Source organism: Pavona decussata, unplaced genomic scaffold (assembly GCF_977016875.1).
Source record: "Pavona decussata unplaced genomic scaffold, jaPavDecu1.1 SCAFFOLD_84, whole genome shotgun sequence".
Taxonomy (NCBI): Eukaryota; Metazoa; Cnidaria; class Anthozoa; order Scleractinia; family Agariciidae; genus Pavona; species Pavona decussata.
Window position 1 is genome coordinate 1145016 of NW_028145502.1, and position 15259 is coordinate 1160274.

Consider the following 15259-nt stretch of genomic DNA (forward strand, 5'->3'; position numbering starts at 1 on the left):
GGCGCAAATCGACTGCGAGCAATCTCGTTCTTCTCCTAATTTACATAGCGCGCGCTGGATTCAGCGAGCAGTACCGCCCCAGTCCCTCCTCGTTATTACTGTTTCGACGTTTCCACTCGCTTATAGGTTCAGAGGTAAAAGGGACGACTACTCCCCAGTCCAGCGCGCCTCTCAAGAGGTAACTTGATTTATGTGCACGTTTTTTTGGGAACCATTCTGGAATGAGAATACTTGAAATGCTGCTTTGGAGTTCTTTTGTGCTCTCGTGAGAAAGACTCTCCATACCTTTCCACTTATTCTGCCATTTAGAGCAGCAGGAAGAACATGAATGACCTTTCATTCCGCTTTGAGAATGGACGTTTGTTTGTTTCTTCTAACAGCTTTAAATGCCAATCATTGAAATCATTCCTATCCTGTTTGTTCTTATTCCAGAAGAGGCCAAAACAGCGCGCCCTATAACACTAAATGAAATTAAGCAATATCTTGGCCTTCTTAAATGTGGCCGAATACAACGTGATAACGAAGACAAACTGAAACCGACAAACAAAAATAAAAGGCTAAGTTCTTCGATAGCACGCCAACATTTCCCCAGGATTAAATAAACCTTTAAGTAACAGTTTTTGTTGCTCTTCTCTTGGCTTGAAAGTGTTTTTAATGCTATATTTACCTTAAAAGTTTCAGCTTCACATTTAGAAATGAATTGAAAAGGAAGACGTTTAACAGACATTTTCGTTTCTGAGTTTAATTTTTACGCTTAGGATCAGCCTGGAACACTTATCTACAGAAAGCAATTGATGACTTTGTGAAATGTTTGGTCTTAAAGTACTTCTGTCTTGGACCAGAATGAATTCCCGTTTGCCACCTTCTCTTTTTCCGTTGCCGGGTTGAAATAGGCACCTTGTGGAGAAATATCGGAAAGGGACATCGTCGGCGTCGCATACCCATGATTTGGTTTGTCGAGTTTACCATCTACCTCATAACTGGGATACATGTGTTGGTTCGTCTGGTGAACAGGTATGTCCACGTCGTAGCTGTGGTCCATGTGATGCTCCATCTGGTATGCTGCAAATGGGTACAATACCATGACGGCGAAGAAATCCTCCACTATGTTACCGTAGATTTCATACTTCTCACGTATGGCATAACGGATGGATGTGCCATAGGCAAAGAATGCGCAGAGCAGAGTCCACGCAACATAGGATATTGCACTAACAACTGGCTCCAATGCCATCAGGATGATCCAGAGGTAAAATGGAATGGCTAGCAGCAGCATGTACACCCATCTTTGGTGGTGTTTATTTCCAATCTTGTAGGCAGCATTCCCCATCGAGTACCACGGTGCAATAACGGCCAACAGAACCTTCTTGACGCTTTCACGTGTTGGGCTGCTTAAGACCTCCAAAAGAGTGGTGGTGAACTTTGGACCATGAGGATCAAGATCACCTCCTTCCATCTTTACCGCGCGCCATAACGCGACGCACATGAAGCACAGCAATATGGTGTACGGGACCCCAGATGCAATTGACATGGATTGCAAAGCTGCAAGCCCCTCCGCGCCTCCAGCGTTTAGCAGAGCTGTAGCTGTTGCGCCTTCTGTAAGGGCCCAGAAGATGCGCTGTATTACAGGAGGTTCCGGGTCGCCATTAGCTGAGAGGCAGTCGATGACAAGAGAACCACTATCAGAACTGGTAACGAAATACAGAATTAAACTGATCATTGAAATTGTAGACAGGAACGTGCCAAGGTCACCATACTGCTCCATTACATCAAACCACATGTCATTCTTTCCCCGGCAGGACAAGCGATACAGGCCATTTAGAGACTCTAAAGAATCTTTCCCTCCCAGCTTAGATGTACAGGTGATGTTGGCAACGGCAGCATCGCGTTCCATCTTCAAACCCGCACTTCCGAAAATGCAAAACCAGAAGAATGCGTACAGTATGGGTGCCGTCATCGTGCCATGAATGAACTCCCGGATGGTTCTTCCTTTGGATATCTTTGCAATAAACATGCCCACGAACGGAGACCAGGCGATCCACCATCCCCAGTAGAAGATTGTCCAATCATTCATCCATCTTGGGGCCTGCTTTTCGTCTGGTGCATTTCCAAGCTGGGCAAAAGCATCTGTGTGAAATCCAAGCTGTATAATCCACTGGATGTAATACCCAATGCTTTGTACGTACACATTCAATATATGCCAGGTATCGTCGGCAAACAAACCAATCATCATGATGAACATTCCAAGAGAGAAACAGATCTCGCTCAGTCGACGGATTCCAACCTTCAAGCCGCTGATCACCGAAGCCGTAGCACAGGCAGTAATGGACCAAATGATAATGATCTGGTTGGTGATTGAGAACTCGATAGACTGGTTCAGCCGTTTGAAGCCTTGATTCATTTGCATGCAACCAACACCAAGGCTGGTACAAACGCCGAACATGGTGCAGACCACTGAGAGGATATCAACAGCATCGCCCATCCAGCCGTAGATCTTGTCTCCAATGAGAGGATAGAAGCATGAGCGGATTGTCATGGGTAAACCTTTCCTGTAACCCACGAAGGCGAGAAGGAGACCAACTACCACATAGACAATCCATCCATGGATCCCCCAGTGGAACAATGTGAGATTGATGGCATCCTGAGCTCGCTGGTTATCATTGTATCTGAATGTGGAGAGGGAGACAAAATGTTGTGAGGACAGATCATATTGGGCCAAGGGTGTTGAACCCTTTAACCCCTAATATCAAAGAACAAATTCTCCTATCTTACCCCTTTACGTTTCCGATAAAAGTACTGGGGAGAAGCTATTAAAGTATCAATAAAATTCACCTATCCTTAACTCTAATGACCTGAGGGGTTGAATAGACATTGGTATTATAAGGAGACAGTTCATGCTGATCACTGTTAGGGCTTAATGGGTTATTGGATAGGAAAATGACAAGATCTTTCTTGAGCTTTCAAGAGAACAGAGACACTAACTAAACCCTTGCCAGTGTTCACAGTGTGCCGTGAAGCATTTGAGAAAATAATCCTCTGAATTAAAAAAAAAAAAAATATGCCCACGTGATAAAATGTGTTAGATAAAGACATTTGTAACTCAGTATCTCTTTCCTCCTTTAAATCTAGCCTTCAACAATATATCTACAGCAACTACTAAATCTGTATCTCTAGTTTTGATTTTGCATGCTTTATTTTTTTCTCAAATGTTTATTGATCGTTTCCCGTCTATTCGTTTAAACTGTAATTGTATCAACCGTCTCACAGTCTTTAAAGATTATATGTAACAACTCTGTAATGAGGAAGCCTTATTCTATAAGCCCTATGGTTTCTCCTTAGGCTTCCTCGCCACTTTCTCTGTATAAAATATATTTTTAGTACTCTTATTTTGCTTTTTTGTAACGTGTGTGGCGAAATAAACAAACAAAAACAAACAAATGTAAGTACAAAATATGTATAAATATTTACCTGCCCCAATAACGATTTCCATAGTTTCCAGGTTCATAATGCCAGATGGGTTCAGCTGTAAAGTTAACAAAACAGAGCCGTGAAGTTTGATTATACAATAACTTAAAGAAACGACATTCCAGTGGCTTTTGTCAGGGGCCAGGTAAATTATCGCTATGCTTTAGCGAGAAGGAGATAATTAATCTTTTAAAGTAATCGGGTAAATATATGACCAGTATTGTACAATGATTACCATAGTTGATTATTGGTAATTACCAAAATAGATGACACGCAGCGATTTCTCAGAGAAGGAACAAGCAGAAACAATACAGGTTGCAGTATTGTCTCCAAAACACACCGAAAGACCTGAAAAGACTGGCCAATTTTTGTGGCTACTGCTCCTAAAAGAAGCGAAGCCATTAAATTTCAAATTTTTTCAGTCATGCACTATTTCAATAGCTTACTACAGAAGGAAATTACGAAAAATCACAAAAGTAACATGAAGACAACATTAAATTACATAAATCATCAAAGGTAAAATGTGCGGTGTCCAAAGGAGCTTAGGCTTTCGAGGCCGCTATCGAGTAAGTGGTTCTAATTTTCGGACGTGCTCGGAAGTGATCACAAAGCGAAGTCAGTTTACAGGAGCCCAACCTAATTACAGTTTACAATTGTTGAACTTAATTCGGCAGCAAAATCAAATAAAAAGCAAAGCGGTCAAGAAATACGTGTGAAGGATATAAAATATATAAAAAGTGAAAATATGCCGTTTTAGCAAAAGAGGAAATAGACTAATAATAAGGAAGGCTTGTCAACTCATCAAAATTTCCTCGATATAAAATTTTGCCTGTTTTTATTTATTCCTTTGGATTAATTATCCATAGTGAAACGACGAAAAAGGATTGTCGGTTATAAAATTAGCTGAAAGTATATTGATTCTTGAGGTTTAAGCGAGAAGAACCTGAAAGTTTTTACAAACGTTTTTCGTGACCTAGTTCTATTTTGAATTAAGCGAAAATCTAATACAGGGTTTTTGCATGACTGATTTTACGCTAAAGGTTTTCATCCAATCACAGGCCCTGCTATTTTCAAACGCATTATCAAAATTCATGCTTAAGGTTCGGCAATGTTTGACCCAGGGTCGGATTTTCAGCCGTTATTCACGCCTGAACCAGGCATGAACAATGGCTTAGCCGAACCAAATACAATCATCACCCTTTTTTCCTCTTATTTCTTAATGGTTAATAGGCCAGATCAATAACATCAAGCAAAGCAAAGATTATCAACCACAACTATTGGTGTGAGCATAGTTAATAAAAGGCAATGGTTATGAAGCCTGACAAATTTCTTTGTTATATGTTTTTGTTAGCAAGTTTGGCCTTGACAGTGCACAGACAACAATAGATTTTGAAATGTGTTGTAGCAACTGACCAATAGAAACGTTCGTGTTAAGATATTCAACTATAGTGTGAACATTCAAACAAAGGATTGCGCACTGTCGTGGCCCTTCCAGCGTAAATTGCAGTACCATTGTTTTCATGGCAAAGTTTCACAACCAGTCCCTCAATTAACTATCACTAATAGCAAAGTCATCTTGGGCCTGTCTTCATTAAAAACGTATATAAATGGTGTGAGTAGCAATGACTCGTTAGTACTCCTCAGCTTAAATTAATTAAAGTGAATTAATTAAAGTGAAGTGCAACCAAGTATGAAATTCCAGCGATTTACATGGCGTTGCATGCTGGCGCCAAGCGTCGCCTGTTTACAAAACACTTAAAACTTTCGAAGTTTGTTTGTGTTTCTCAGTCTTTCATCCCGTTGTTTTCACAGACTTCCCGTCCTTAATAAGCATAAAATCTTCGTGCAGGCTCTATTTGTGAATAAAAAGATCCGTCTCGCCAAAAAAATCCAACCATTGTATTGGTATTCTTTATTTCATTTGACCACTTGGTTGATACGAATTATCAGGAGAAAACGTTTTATGATAATTCTTTAGACTCGAAGATTCATTTAACTTTATCTTTTGAATTTGTTGTAAAAAGATTTTACCTTTTACACGAGACGCAATCCTGCTTTCTTCTCTTTGTTTGGTCATTTAACAAATCTTTTAATCTTAAGTCTTTTTTTTGTTTTGTTTTATGTTATATGGCGATCGACGCTTCAATGCCGCACGAATTTCAATAAAACGCATTTCGTCGTGAGTGAGTCTGCAAAAGGTAGGCATGTATTACATAAAGCGGTGTGCTGGAGCTTTTGCAAACGTGTGGTATACTTTTTGGACGGTTCAGTTAGAATTCTCTTTTCGTTGATGTTTTTCAGGGCAAGCAACCCTTAAAGGACTTTGTACCTATGAGAAAAATTAATATGCAATGCTCTAGGTGTGATCCCGCCGGATTCGTTTGTAAGTTGCAGAAGTGCTGAGGATTGTTTCATTGGTTTGGCTTTGAGACTTGAGAAGACAATGTGGAGTTAATGTTCTGGTTTCTTGTCATGGCAACGAATGACACAAATTTCCCTCAACGCTTCCGAATCGCAGCCCTACCACGTCGTAAGAGGCTATTGTCACAAAACTTCCTTTCGAGACTATACAAGGCCTTTGTGTTACCTCATCTCGACCTCTGTAGCCCTCCATTAATTGGAATCAGCCGCGGACCGTCAACAGAAAGCTCGAAAATACCGACTACTATGGACTATGAACCGTGTTGAACATGGGAAAAAGCACTGACTATGAGTAGATATTGTTTATTGTTGTTTAGTCTATATTATTCTGTTAACAATAGGCGAAAGAGGTTAAATAAAGTTAATTGAATTTGAAGACACGCCTCTATGCGTACTTCAGACGAATAAAACAACCTTTAATTTTTTAAAAAAAGTCAGTGTCAAATACAACAATCCAGCTTTCTTAACTAACTCCTTCGAGCCTCGAGATACCATACAATCTGAGAGGGTAGCGAACATAATATCGTACAAAATTCTTATAATAGTCATTTTCTGCATAATTCATTTTCTTTTATGTTATCTCCCGTATCTGGAGTCAATTGCCCCTATCTGCCAAACCGCAACCTCAATGTCAATCTTCAAACAGTATATATATTTCCAATATTACTTAAATGGGTGTCAATGTAAAAAATGCCTTGTGAGTACTTCTTAGATCCTAGTTATTAAGTTTAACTATTATAACCTCGTTATTCATTTATTATTTACTATGTAACTTACTCTTAATTTTTTAGATATTCTTGGCGTATGGTTAGTACTGTTAAGCACTTTTATTATGAGCCTCTGGCTCGGGAGATTGCGCAAACACTCCCCGTGTTATCGACATTAAATAAATCACTTACTACTGTTTATATTACACGCATGACTGCGGTTTGACCGGCTTCATTAGAGGCAACTTTGTGCGCTATCACAGCCCAAAAGTAGGTAAATATGCCACTGTAATATGATCTGAACAGAAAATGAATATTTAACCGGAAATCGAGTGCACGTTCTTCGTAATATAACTTTCTTGGGGCGAGTGTAACGGTTTCGTAGGCATAAGCGATACTGAATATCGCGTGTGTTTTGTCAATGACGCATGAGTACGATTTGACTGGCTTCATTAAAGGCAACTTTGTGTAGTATCACAACCCAAAAGAAGGTAAATACACCACTAACTTGACCTGAACAGAAGATGTTTGATATTAACACGGAAATTGAGTGCACGTGCTCCGTAAAATAACTTTCTTGAACTACGTGCGCTAAAGTGCTGCTCAATATAGTGCGTGTTTTGTCAATGACACAGCGAAACAAACCGCTGTAAATGAAATTTTTTTGATAGTGCAATGGTAAGTTATGGTTTTAAAACAAGACATGGTACCGCATTTTGGGAATTGCGGTGGTTTAACAAGCGGAAAAAGGTCTTTACCTCGTTCTTTATGATCATCTAGGTTTTTACGTAACTCAGTGGGAGGAATATTAAACTGCTAGTGTATTAATATATTAATAACGACTCCACACTGTTCTAAGTGAGACTTCAAAGACGAAAGAAAAGCTTCGTTTAATTTTAACGGATAACCGCATTCAAACTGACTCACCGACTCCGAAGTAAAACAGGCCAATCCCAATACCAGCTGCAAACAACATTGTGAAGTATGTCAGGTCATTGAAATCCGGTTTGTCATCGGGTTTTCCAAGTTTCATCTTGCCATACTTGGAAAAGTAGAGCACAACGATGAACACGGCCCAGACATCTTGGGTACCAATGTACATCCACGTGAAAGTCTCCGTGATCCACAACATCCACTTGGACATTTCCTTGTTAGCGACGTCGGCTTGAACCGCGCACCAAATCACGAAAAACCAGATGATAGCGGCGGAGAGAAATGTCACCACCGGGTTGAAGCGAAGGAAAAGACCGAACTGTACTCTTCCAATCTTGCCCCATTTCCAGTTAACTTTAAGCCAGCGAAATCTCTCGGACGCGTTTTCGTCTACTTCCATTTCGTAACACAAAACGCCGCTTCTTCTGTTGAGTTCAATGACACTTCATCAGTCTCAGCGAAGGAATGTGAACTATGCTCCAAATTCCAATGAAGCGTGCATTTTTGTTAATTACCGCCCTTTGTACCTCATTTCATTGTTATGGGTGCCCATGGTATGGCATTTCCGTCCATAAAACGCACGAATCGCCCATACACATAAAATACACGATACATCAATTGCGTGTCAATAGACCATTCCGAGTTGCTTTGGACCTCATTATGGACGCGAGGCTAAGTGCAAAGTTTTTGTTATGAAAATAAGTTTTCATTCATTTTCAAACAAAACTAATTTTCATATGAAAAGTTTTGCACATAGCCTCGCTTTCATAGTGAGGTTCACAGCAACTCGGAAATGGCCTATTCATATACTTATTAGTGGATCGAAAAGGACGGCCATAAAGCACACCCTGGATCCGAAAAACTCTAATCTTTCTCATAAATTATTTTCTCTTTATTTATTGTTCGCCTTAAATAAGCTACGCCTAAAATCCTAATTTGAAAGTTGTAATTTTTTGAGGAGCCTGTAGCTCATATAAGCCCCAATGGTTTCTCTATGGGCATCCTCACCATATGTTTTTCTCTCTTTTGTTATTTATTTTTCTTTTATCACAATGTTGAAGAATAATGGTAAAAAAAAAAATAAACTGAACTGAACTGACTGTTTGGAGCAAAACGAGTAAAGAAAATGTCAGAAAGCTCTAATTAGCCCAGAATTACGCTTGCTGGATTGTTATGGGGGTATACGTCATACCCCCAGTCATACAAACGTCTATAAATTTTTCATTTTTCAACTTACATTTTCTCAGCTGATATTACACCTGATATGCTGAAACTTTACAGGGTTACTAAAGTAAAAGTGCTCTTTCTAGTGCTGGTATACGTTTTTAGTTTTAACTTATCACTGTCACGCCATTGCCGTGTACGTGAAAAAAAAATTGAAACCATTCCATGAATAAAGTCAAGAAATTGACATGTTATAGATGATAAGTAAATAAGAAACCTGTCCAGGTTTTAGGTCTGTGCGGTATTCCGTACTCGAGTTATTTGACAAAATGTTTCACACAAATTTATAGAGCTTAGTATGTAGACGCCATGTTGGTGTCCCTCTGAGGAACACCAACATGGCGGCGGAAATAGGAAAAAACATCTGGAGTTCACTTTTGCCAGAAAAGAGGTTTGTTTTCCCTTGTGAATTTCCGAATGTTAAGATAAATATTTCTCCTCAAACTTAAATTGTTTAGAATGCTGAAAATCACTTGAAGAGGCATTTTTAAGGTACGGAACCGTCCTGTGACGGCCGTCCTCTTGATGTCACGCACGATGAAAACTCGGAAATTGAAACTCTTCTATCTTCAAAAGGAAGTACGACATCGAGCTAAACAATTGTGAAAAGACATATTTTTAGGTAATCTTTCCTTGAATGAAGGTAAAAATTTTGTAGGCCTCCCGGTTTTGAATTCTAGAATTTGGTGACGTCACGTGAAAACCAAGAATTTCGGCCGCCATTTTGGAGAAGGGTCCGTTGTTGCGTTCTGACGAATAGGATTTGTCCGGTGATAGGGTGGATAAGGGCCTAATAACCTACTAAGTGATAGTAAAAACCCGCACGTTATCAAAAAGCATTGACAAATCAAATGCATGTCACGTAATAATGATTTTGTTGACGTACGGGAAACCACCCACGGTTCTTTTACAAGAACATTTAATTTTCCGACTGAAGCTGAAACGAAAGGGTATGTTCTTAGCTTTTTTTTATGTTTTGGGCCTGAAACGTTCTTAAGTATGTTTTTAAGTTACCTGGTGTATATAGAATTTCAGAAAACCGATATAAACGTCACCAGGGAACCCAACAAAAAGATAATTGTGCGCTGTGTCGTGTCAAATTCCTTTGGCAATACGAAGGTGTTTTTAGGTGTTTTTAGCTCGATGCAAATGAATAAAAATGCCTGTATAATTATCTCTTAGTCTCAGGTTGGGTACGTTCTTAGCATGTTCTTAACATCTGGGTGAATTTCAGCCTCAACGTTCTTATAAAAAAGGTTCTTATAAAAAAAAATTTTGACCTTATGGCGTTTGGTAAGTGAACAAACAGTAATTTTACTTTCGTCGTAAAATGTCTTGCCCAAAGGCACATAATTTGGAAACTGAAAAAAATTTGCTGATCGTTTTGCCCTGGTGAAAGGTTTTTGTTAGCATGATGAATCACCAGTGTTTTAGGATTTCTACCACAGCATAACCCAAACTACTATCGAACTCAGGATAAACTGCTAGAATGCCGAAACGGTTGAGTTGAGTTTACGTCAGTGGTTTATGAGCTATTGATCCCAATGGGTCATTTATCTTTAATATTGATCACCTTTTATTTATCTTCATGCATTTACTTTACGAAGACCAATTTCTTTCATTCTTTATTTCCGTTACGTTCTTCCGTCTTTTGCCTACAACATTCAGGCCAAGGTCAGATTTGGTCGTATATTGCCATGAATTAGTTTGCACAGAACCTAGCTAACTGTCAAAGCTCAGGCCTCATAGCTGTTAGTCACCCTTCACGCGCTGAGCTGAAAGGAACAATAAAATTTACTAAAGCTGATTCGTCAAAGTATCCCATTGTTCAAAGCCCCATGACTGAATGCATCCGTGGCGGATTAGTTCCATGGAATTTCATTAACTTCGAATTGGAGTCGAGTGATCCTAAAAAGAATGGAAGTAGACGAGAATGCATCTGAACGATTTCGCTGGCTTAAAGTTAACTGGAAATGGGGCAAGATTGGAAGAGTACAGTTCGGTCTTTTCCTTCGCTTTAACCCGGTGGTGACATTTCTCTCCGCCGCTATCATCTGGTTCTTCGTGATTTGGTGCGCCGTTCAAGCCGACGTAGCTAACAAGGAAATGTCCAAGTGGATGTTGTGGATCACGCAGACTTTCACGTGGATGTACATTGGTACCCAAGATGTCTGGGCCGTGTTCATCGTTGTGCTCTACTTTTCCAAGTATGGAAAGATGAAACTTGGAAAACTCGATGACAAACCGGATTTCAATGATCTGACATACTTCACAATGTTGTTTGCAGCTGGTATTGGGATTGGCCTGTTTTACTTCGGAGTAGGTTAGTCACTTTTCCCTATATGTCATCTTTCTTGGACCTATTACAGAAATGTTGGAGTTGTAAGCCGTTTAAACGACCGTCCACCTGTATAAAAGAAAAATGGTAAAAAACAATAGGGTATTGTGCAGAAACTATGCACTCTTTGCTAATACTTTTGAATTTTTTCCCGTTTTAGCCGCTCTTTTTAAGTCAGAAATTAAGTCCGATATTGCTCAGTACGTGCGCACGTGATCACAGTTTTAAGTTATTTTCCGTGAAGAGGTGTTCAAAATTCATTCCTGCATGCTTGAACAACTTCGTAACCAAATCGTGTCTGTTTGGATTAGCTGCACCCCAGGCTTACCGACACCCAACTGCAAGATTAATTACGAAGCAATCACTGTGAGACATTTGCAGCCATTGCAAGCCATCAGTTCCCACACTCACACTCACACCACAAGTTAATGGATAGTTCTTGGTTCAAACGCTATATTTTCGTTTTACTAATGTCGTAAATATATGACTGACTTAAATACTTTCCTTTGTTCCGATATGTATTTTAGTGTCATGCGAAGTAAACGTGAGCTCTTGATCTAATTTCTCATTTTTTCATGCTAGATTTTGCTCAAAGCCATTGTTTATTAGCTTATGCATTGTTGCCAACCCCCTTCAAAAACTTCGAAGGGCGATGGTGGACGAACGTATGCTATCTGCTGAAGAAGCTGTAACCGAAAGAAAAAAGTTCCTGAGTAAAAGAATATGTGTATGAATAAACGTTATCTTTGTTCTGGGGCTAATGAACGTCGTTGTGCTCCAGTAAACCAGACAAATTATGTGCCAGCTGCTTAAATTCACCGTGATCCACAAGTCAAAAAAAACACCATAAAGTATCCAACTCCAAAAAAAGACAATCAGTTTGCAAAGATCTGAGCAAGTGCAGAAAGAAATGAAATCTCAAAATAAACATCTAGCACCTGATTACAGGCAGCCCTAAACGCAATATAATATAAGGTCCCTGTTGTGTTACAAAGATTTCAATTACGTAATAACGATTTTGGCGAAAATATAAGGATTCAGCAATGCTAACACCATGGAAGTACGGTGAGACATTTCTATTGCGAGGTTTACTTTTATTTCTATGTCCTTCGACTAATTTACGAAACCCCCGTACAAATCCTTATATTTCCTGTGTATTGTAGAGAAGTCGCTAAAAACTGATTATATTTTGTTCTTTCTCAGAGGAATCCCTTAGTATTTTCTCCCCAATGCTATAAGAACAATTTCATGTTAGAAAAAAGGTTCTTTGTCAAATATTTGAGCTGTTTTGATCAAAATACAGCAAAATCGCCATGACAGTACCCCTTTAAGAAACCCAGAGTTAGTAATGCGGAAAAACAATAACAACAGGAAACAATGCCAAAAATTGAAATTTTTTCATTCGGTTACCACCCACAACTTCAACTTAAAAGCATTTATCGAATAAACAAGAAAGACGTCAATCATAAAAGAAAGACACTTCAAATTTGAATGTCTTGCTCTGTTACCTTCACAGCCGAACCGATCTGGCATTATGAGCCTGGAAACTATGGAAATCGTTATTGGGGCAGGTAAATACTATTTTTTTTTAAATGCTATAATTGTTCCTTTGACTTTTTCAACTGCAGAACTTGAGCGTAACAGTGGTTGTTATTAATATCTCCTGTTTTAAAGATCCTACAATTCCCTACTGTTTCCTATTCAATTCTCTAAGCCGGTTATCACTGATGTGTCTTTACTGTCATTAGCTGTCGCTCATTTAATGTATTTCCGTTTTGCTCACATCCAGATACAATGATAACCAGCGAGCTCAGGATGCCATCAATCTCACACTGTTCCACTGGGGGATCCATGGATGGATTGTGTATGTGGTAGTTGGTCTCCTTCTCGCCTTCGTGGGTTACAGGAAAGGTTTGCCCATGACAATCCGCTCATGCTTCTATCCTCTCATCGGAGACAAGATCTACGGCTGGATGGGCGATGCTGTTGATATCCTCTCAGTGGTCTGCACCATGTTCGGCGTTTGTACCAGCCTTGGTATTGGCTGCATGCAAATGAATCAAGGCTTCAAACGGCTACAGCCGTCTATCGAGTTCTCAATCACCAACCAGATCATTATCATTTGGTCCATTACTGCCTGTGCTACGGCTTCGGTGATCAGCGGCTTGAAGATTGGAATCCGTCGACTGAGCGAGATCTGTTTCTCTCTTGGAATGTTCATCATGATGATTGGTTTGTTTGCCGACGATACCTGGCATATATTGAATGTGTACGTACAAAGCATTGGGTATTACATCCAGTGGATTATACAGCTTGGATTTCACACAGATGCTTTTGCCCAGCTTGGAAATGCACCAGACGAAAAGCAGGCCCCAAGATGGATGAATGATTGGACCATCTTCTACTGGGGATGGTGGATCGCCTGGTCTCCGTTCGTGGGCATGTTTATTGCGAAGATATCCAAAGGAAGAACCATCCGGGAGTTCATCCATGGCACGATGACGGCACCCATACTGTACGTATTCTTCTGGTTTTGCATTTTTGGAAGTGCGGGTTTGAAGATGGAACGCAATGCTGCCGTTGCCAACATCACATGCTCTTCAAAGCTGGGAGGGAGGGGATCTACAGACTCTTTTGATGGCCTGTACCGTTTGTCCTGCCGGGGAAAGAATGACATGTGGTTTGATGTAATGGAGCAGTATGGTGATCTTGGGACGTTCCTGTCTATAATTTCAATGATCAGCCTTATTCTGTATTTCGTTACCAGTTCTGATAGTGGTTCCCTTGTAATCGACTGCCTCTCAGCTAATGGCGACCCGGAACCTCCTGTGATACAGCGCATCTTCTGGGCCCTGACAGAAGGCGCAACAGCTACAGCTCTGCTAAACGCTGGAGGCGCGGAGGGGCTTGCAGCTTTGCAATCCATGTCAATTGCATCTGGTGTCCCGTACACCATACTGTTGTGCTTCATGTGCGTGGCATTATGGCGCGCGGTAAAAATGGAAGCAGGCGATCTTGATCCTCATGGTCCAAAGTTCACCACCACTCTTTTGGAGGTCTTAAGCAGCCCAACACGTGAAAGCGTCAAGAAGGTTCTATTGGCCGTTATTGCACCATGGTACTCGATGGGGAATGCTGCCTATAAGATTGGAAATAAACACCACCAAAGATGGGTGTACATGCTGCTGCTAGCCATTCCATTTTACCTCTGGATCATCCTGATGGCATTGGAGCCAGTTGTTAGTGCAATATCCTATGTTGCGTGGACTGTGCTCTGCGCATTTTTTGCCTATGGCACATCCATCCGTTATGCCATCCGCGAGAAAGACCACATCTATGGCAACATAGTGGAGGATTTCTTCGCCGTCATGGTATTGTACCCATTTGCAGCATACCAGATGGAGCATCACATGGATCATGGCTACGACTTGGGCAAGCCAGTCTATGAGACGGACCAATCAGTAAATCACTCGTACGAGGTAGACGGCAAATCGGCTAGACCAGATCCTGGGTATTCAACACCACCCTTGCCTCTTGAAAATGTGCCTATGCCGGGAGCTCATACTAACCCCGTATTTGACGTAGACAAAGTAAAGCCTGTGAATTCTTTTCATTCGACCAAGATGTAGAATAACACACATTTCATTGAATTGGCATTGTGTTGGCAACATTGGAACGCTGTTTGTTTTTTTTCCTATGCACGTGTAATGAAAAAAAATTATAATTTTGAGCAATTTTAATTTCTATAGTCATTCAGTTGCAATTTGTCCAAGTTTTTCAAAGGTTCGTTTGATGTAGACAATTCTATGATTCTGTACAGCATTAACTTTTTGATATTTATTGCATGTAGTTTTTTGTAATGACGTGTGCATATTGATTATTGACATTGTACTCATTCGGATTACTGTTCAAACCAAGAGTAATTGTAAAATGGAAGCGTTTTTCGTTTGCTTTTTCAGAAGATGTAATTTCAATACAGTAGTATGCTAGTCAAAAGGAACGATAAAACTAGAGAAAATAGACGCTTCTCGTGGAGACATATAGTAATGTAATTCTTTCTGATCTTTCTAAAAGCAGGTTAAAGTGCCTCAACATCATGTCTTGAATTCAATATAGGAGTACTTTGCTGCTTACTCATGAGAACTTTTTGGCAATATGTTTGTATATCACTTTT

The 15259-nt window shown here is 40.1% G+C and overlaps 2 protein-coding genes across 2 annotated transcripts; one reads left to right on the top strand and one right to left on the bottom strand.

The window, feature by feature from the left end:
- Positions 1 to 714: 714 nt before the first annotated feature.
- On the bottom strand, positions 715 to 8146 carry LOC146475323 (uncharacterized). The gene is made up of 3 exons (XM_085115714.1): positions 7518 to 8146; positions 3466 to 3520; positions 715 to 2663 (listed from the first exon to the last, which is right to left on the bottom strand). Exons 1-3 carry the CDS (start codon positions 7921 to 7923, stop codon positions 818 to 820), a joined length of 2307 nt encoding a protein of 768 aa, XP_084971840.1. The 5' UTR covers positions 7924 to 8146; the 3' UTR covers positions 715 to 817.
- A 2366-nt stretch (positions 8147 to 10512) lies between these two features.
- LOC146475324 (uncharacterized) lies at positions 10513 to 15239 on the top strand. Its single transcript, XM_085115715.1, has 3 exons — positions 10513 to 11070; positions 12602 to 12656; positions 12875 to 15239. The coding sequence occupies exons 1-3, from the start codon at positions 10665 to 10667 to the stop codon at positions 14712 to 14714; spliced, it is 2301 nt and encodes a 766-aa protein (XP_084971841.1). The 5' UTR covers positions 10513 to 10664; the 3' UTR covers positions 14715 to 15239.
- The last annotated feature ends 20 nt before the right edge of the window (positions 15240 to 15259 follow it).

Bases quoted from the DNA above. Each gene is read 5' to 3' on its own strand.
- LOC146475323 (XM_085115714.1), bottom strand. From the start codon at position 7,923: ATGGAAGTAGACGAAAACGCGTCCGAGAGATTTCGCTGGCTTAAAGTT. The intron at 3,521-7,517 runs GTGAGTCAGTTT...TTAACTTTACAG, and splicing joins CCTGTTTTACTTCGGAGTCG to CTGAACCCATCTGGCATTAT. The intron at 2,664-3,465 runs GTAAATATTTAT...CTCCACATTCAG, and splicing joins GGAAATCGTTATTGGGGCAG to ATACAATGATAACCAGCGAG.
- LOC146475324 (XM_085115715.1), top strand. From the start codon at position 10,665: ATGGAAGTAGACGAGAATGCATCTGAACGATTTCGCTGGCTTAAAGTT. The intron at 11,071-12,601 runs GTTAGTCACTTT...TTACCTTCACAG, and splicing joins CCTGTTTTACTTCGGAGTAG to CCGAACCGATCTGGCATTAT. The intron at 12,657-12,874 runs GTAAATACTATT...GCTCACATCCAG, and splicing joins GGAAATCGTTATTGGGGCAG to ATACAATGATAACCAGCGAG.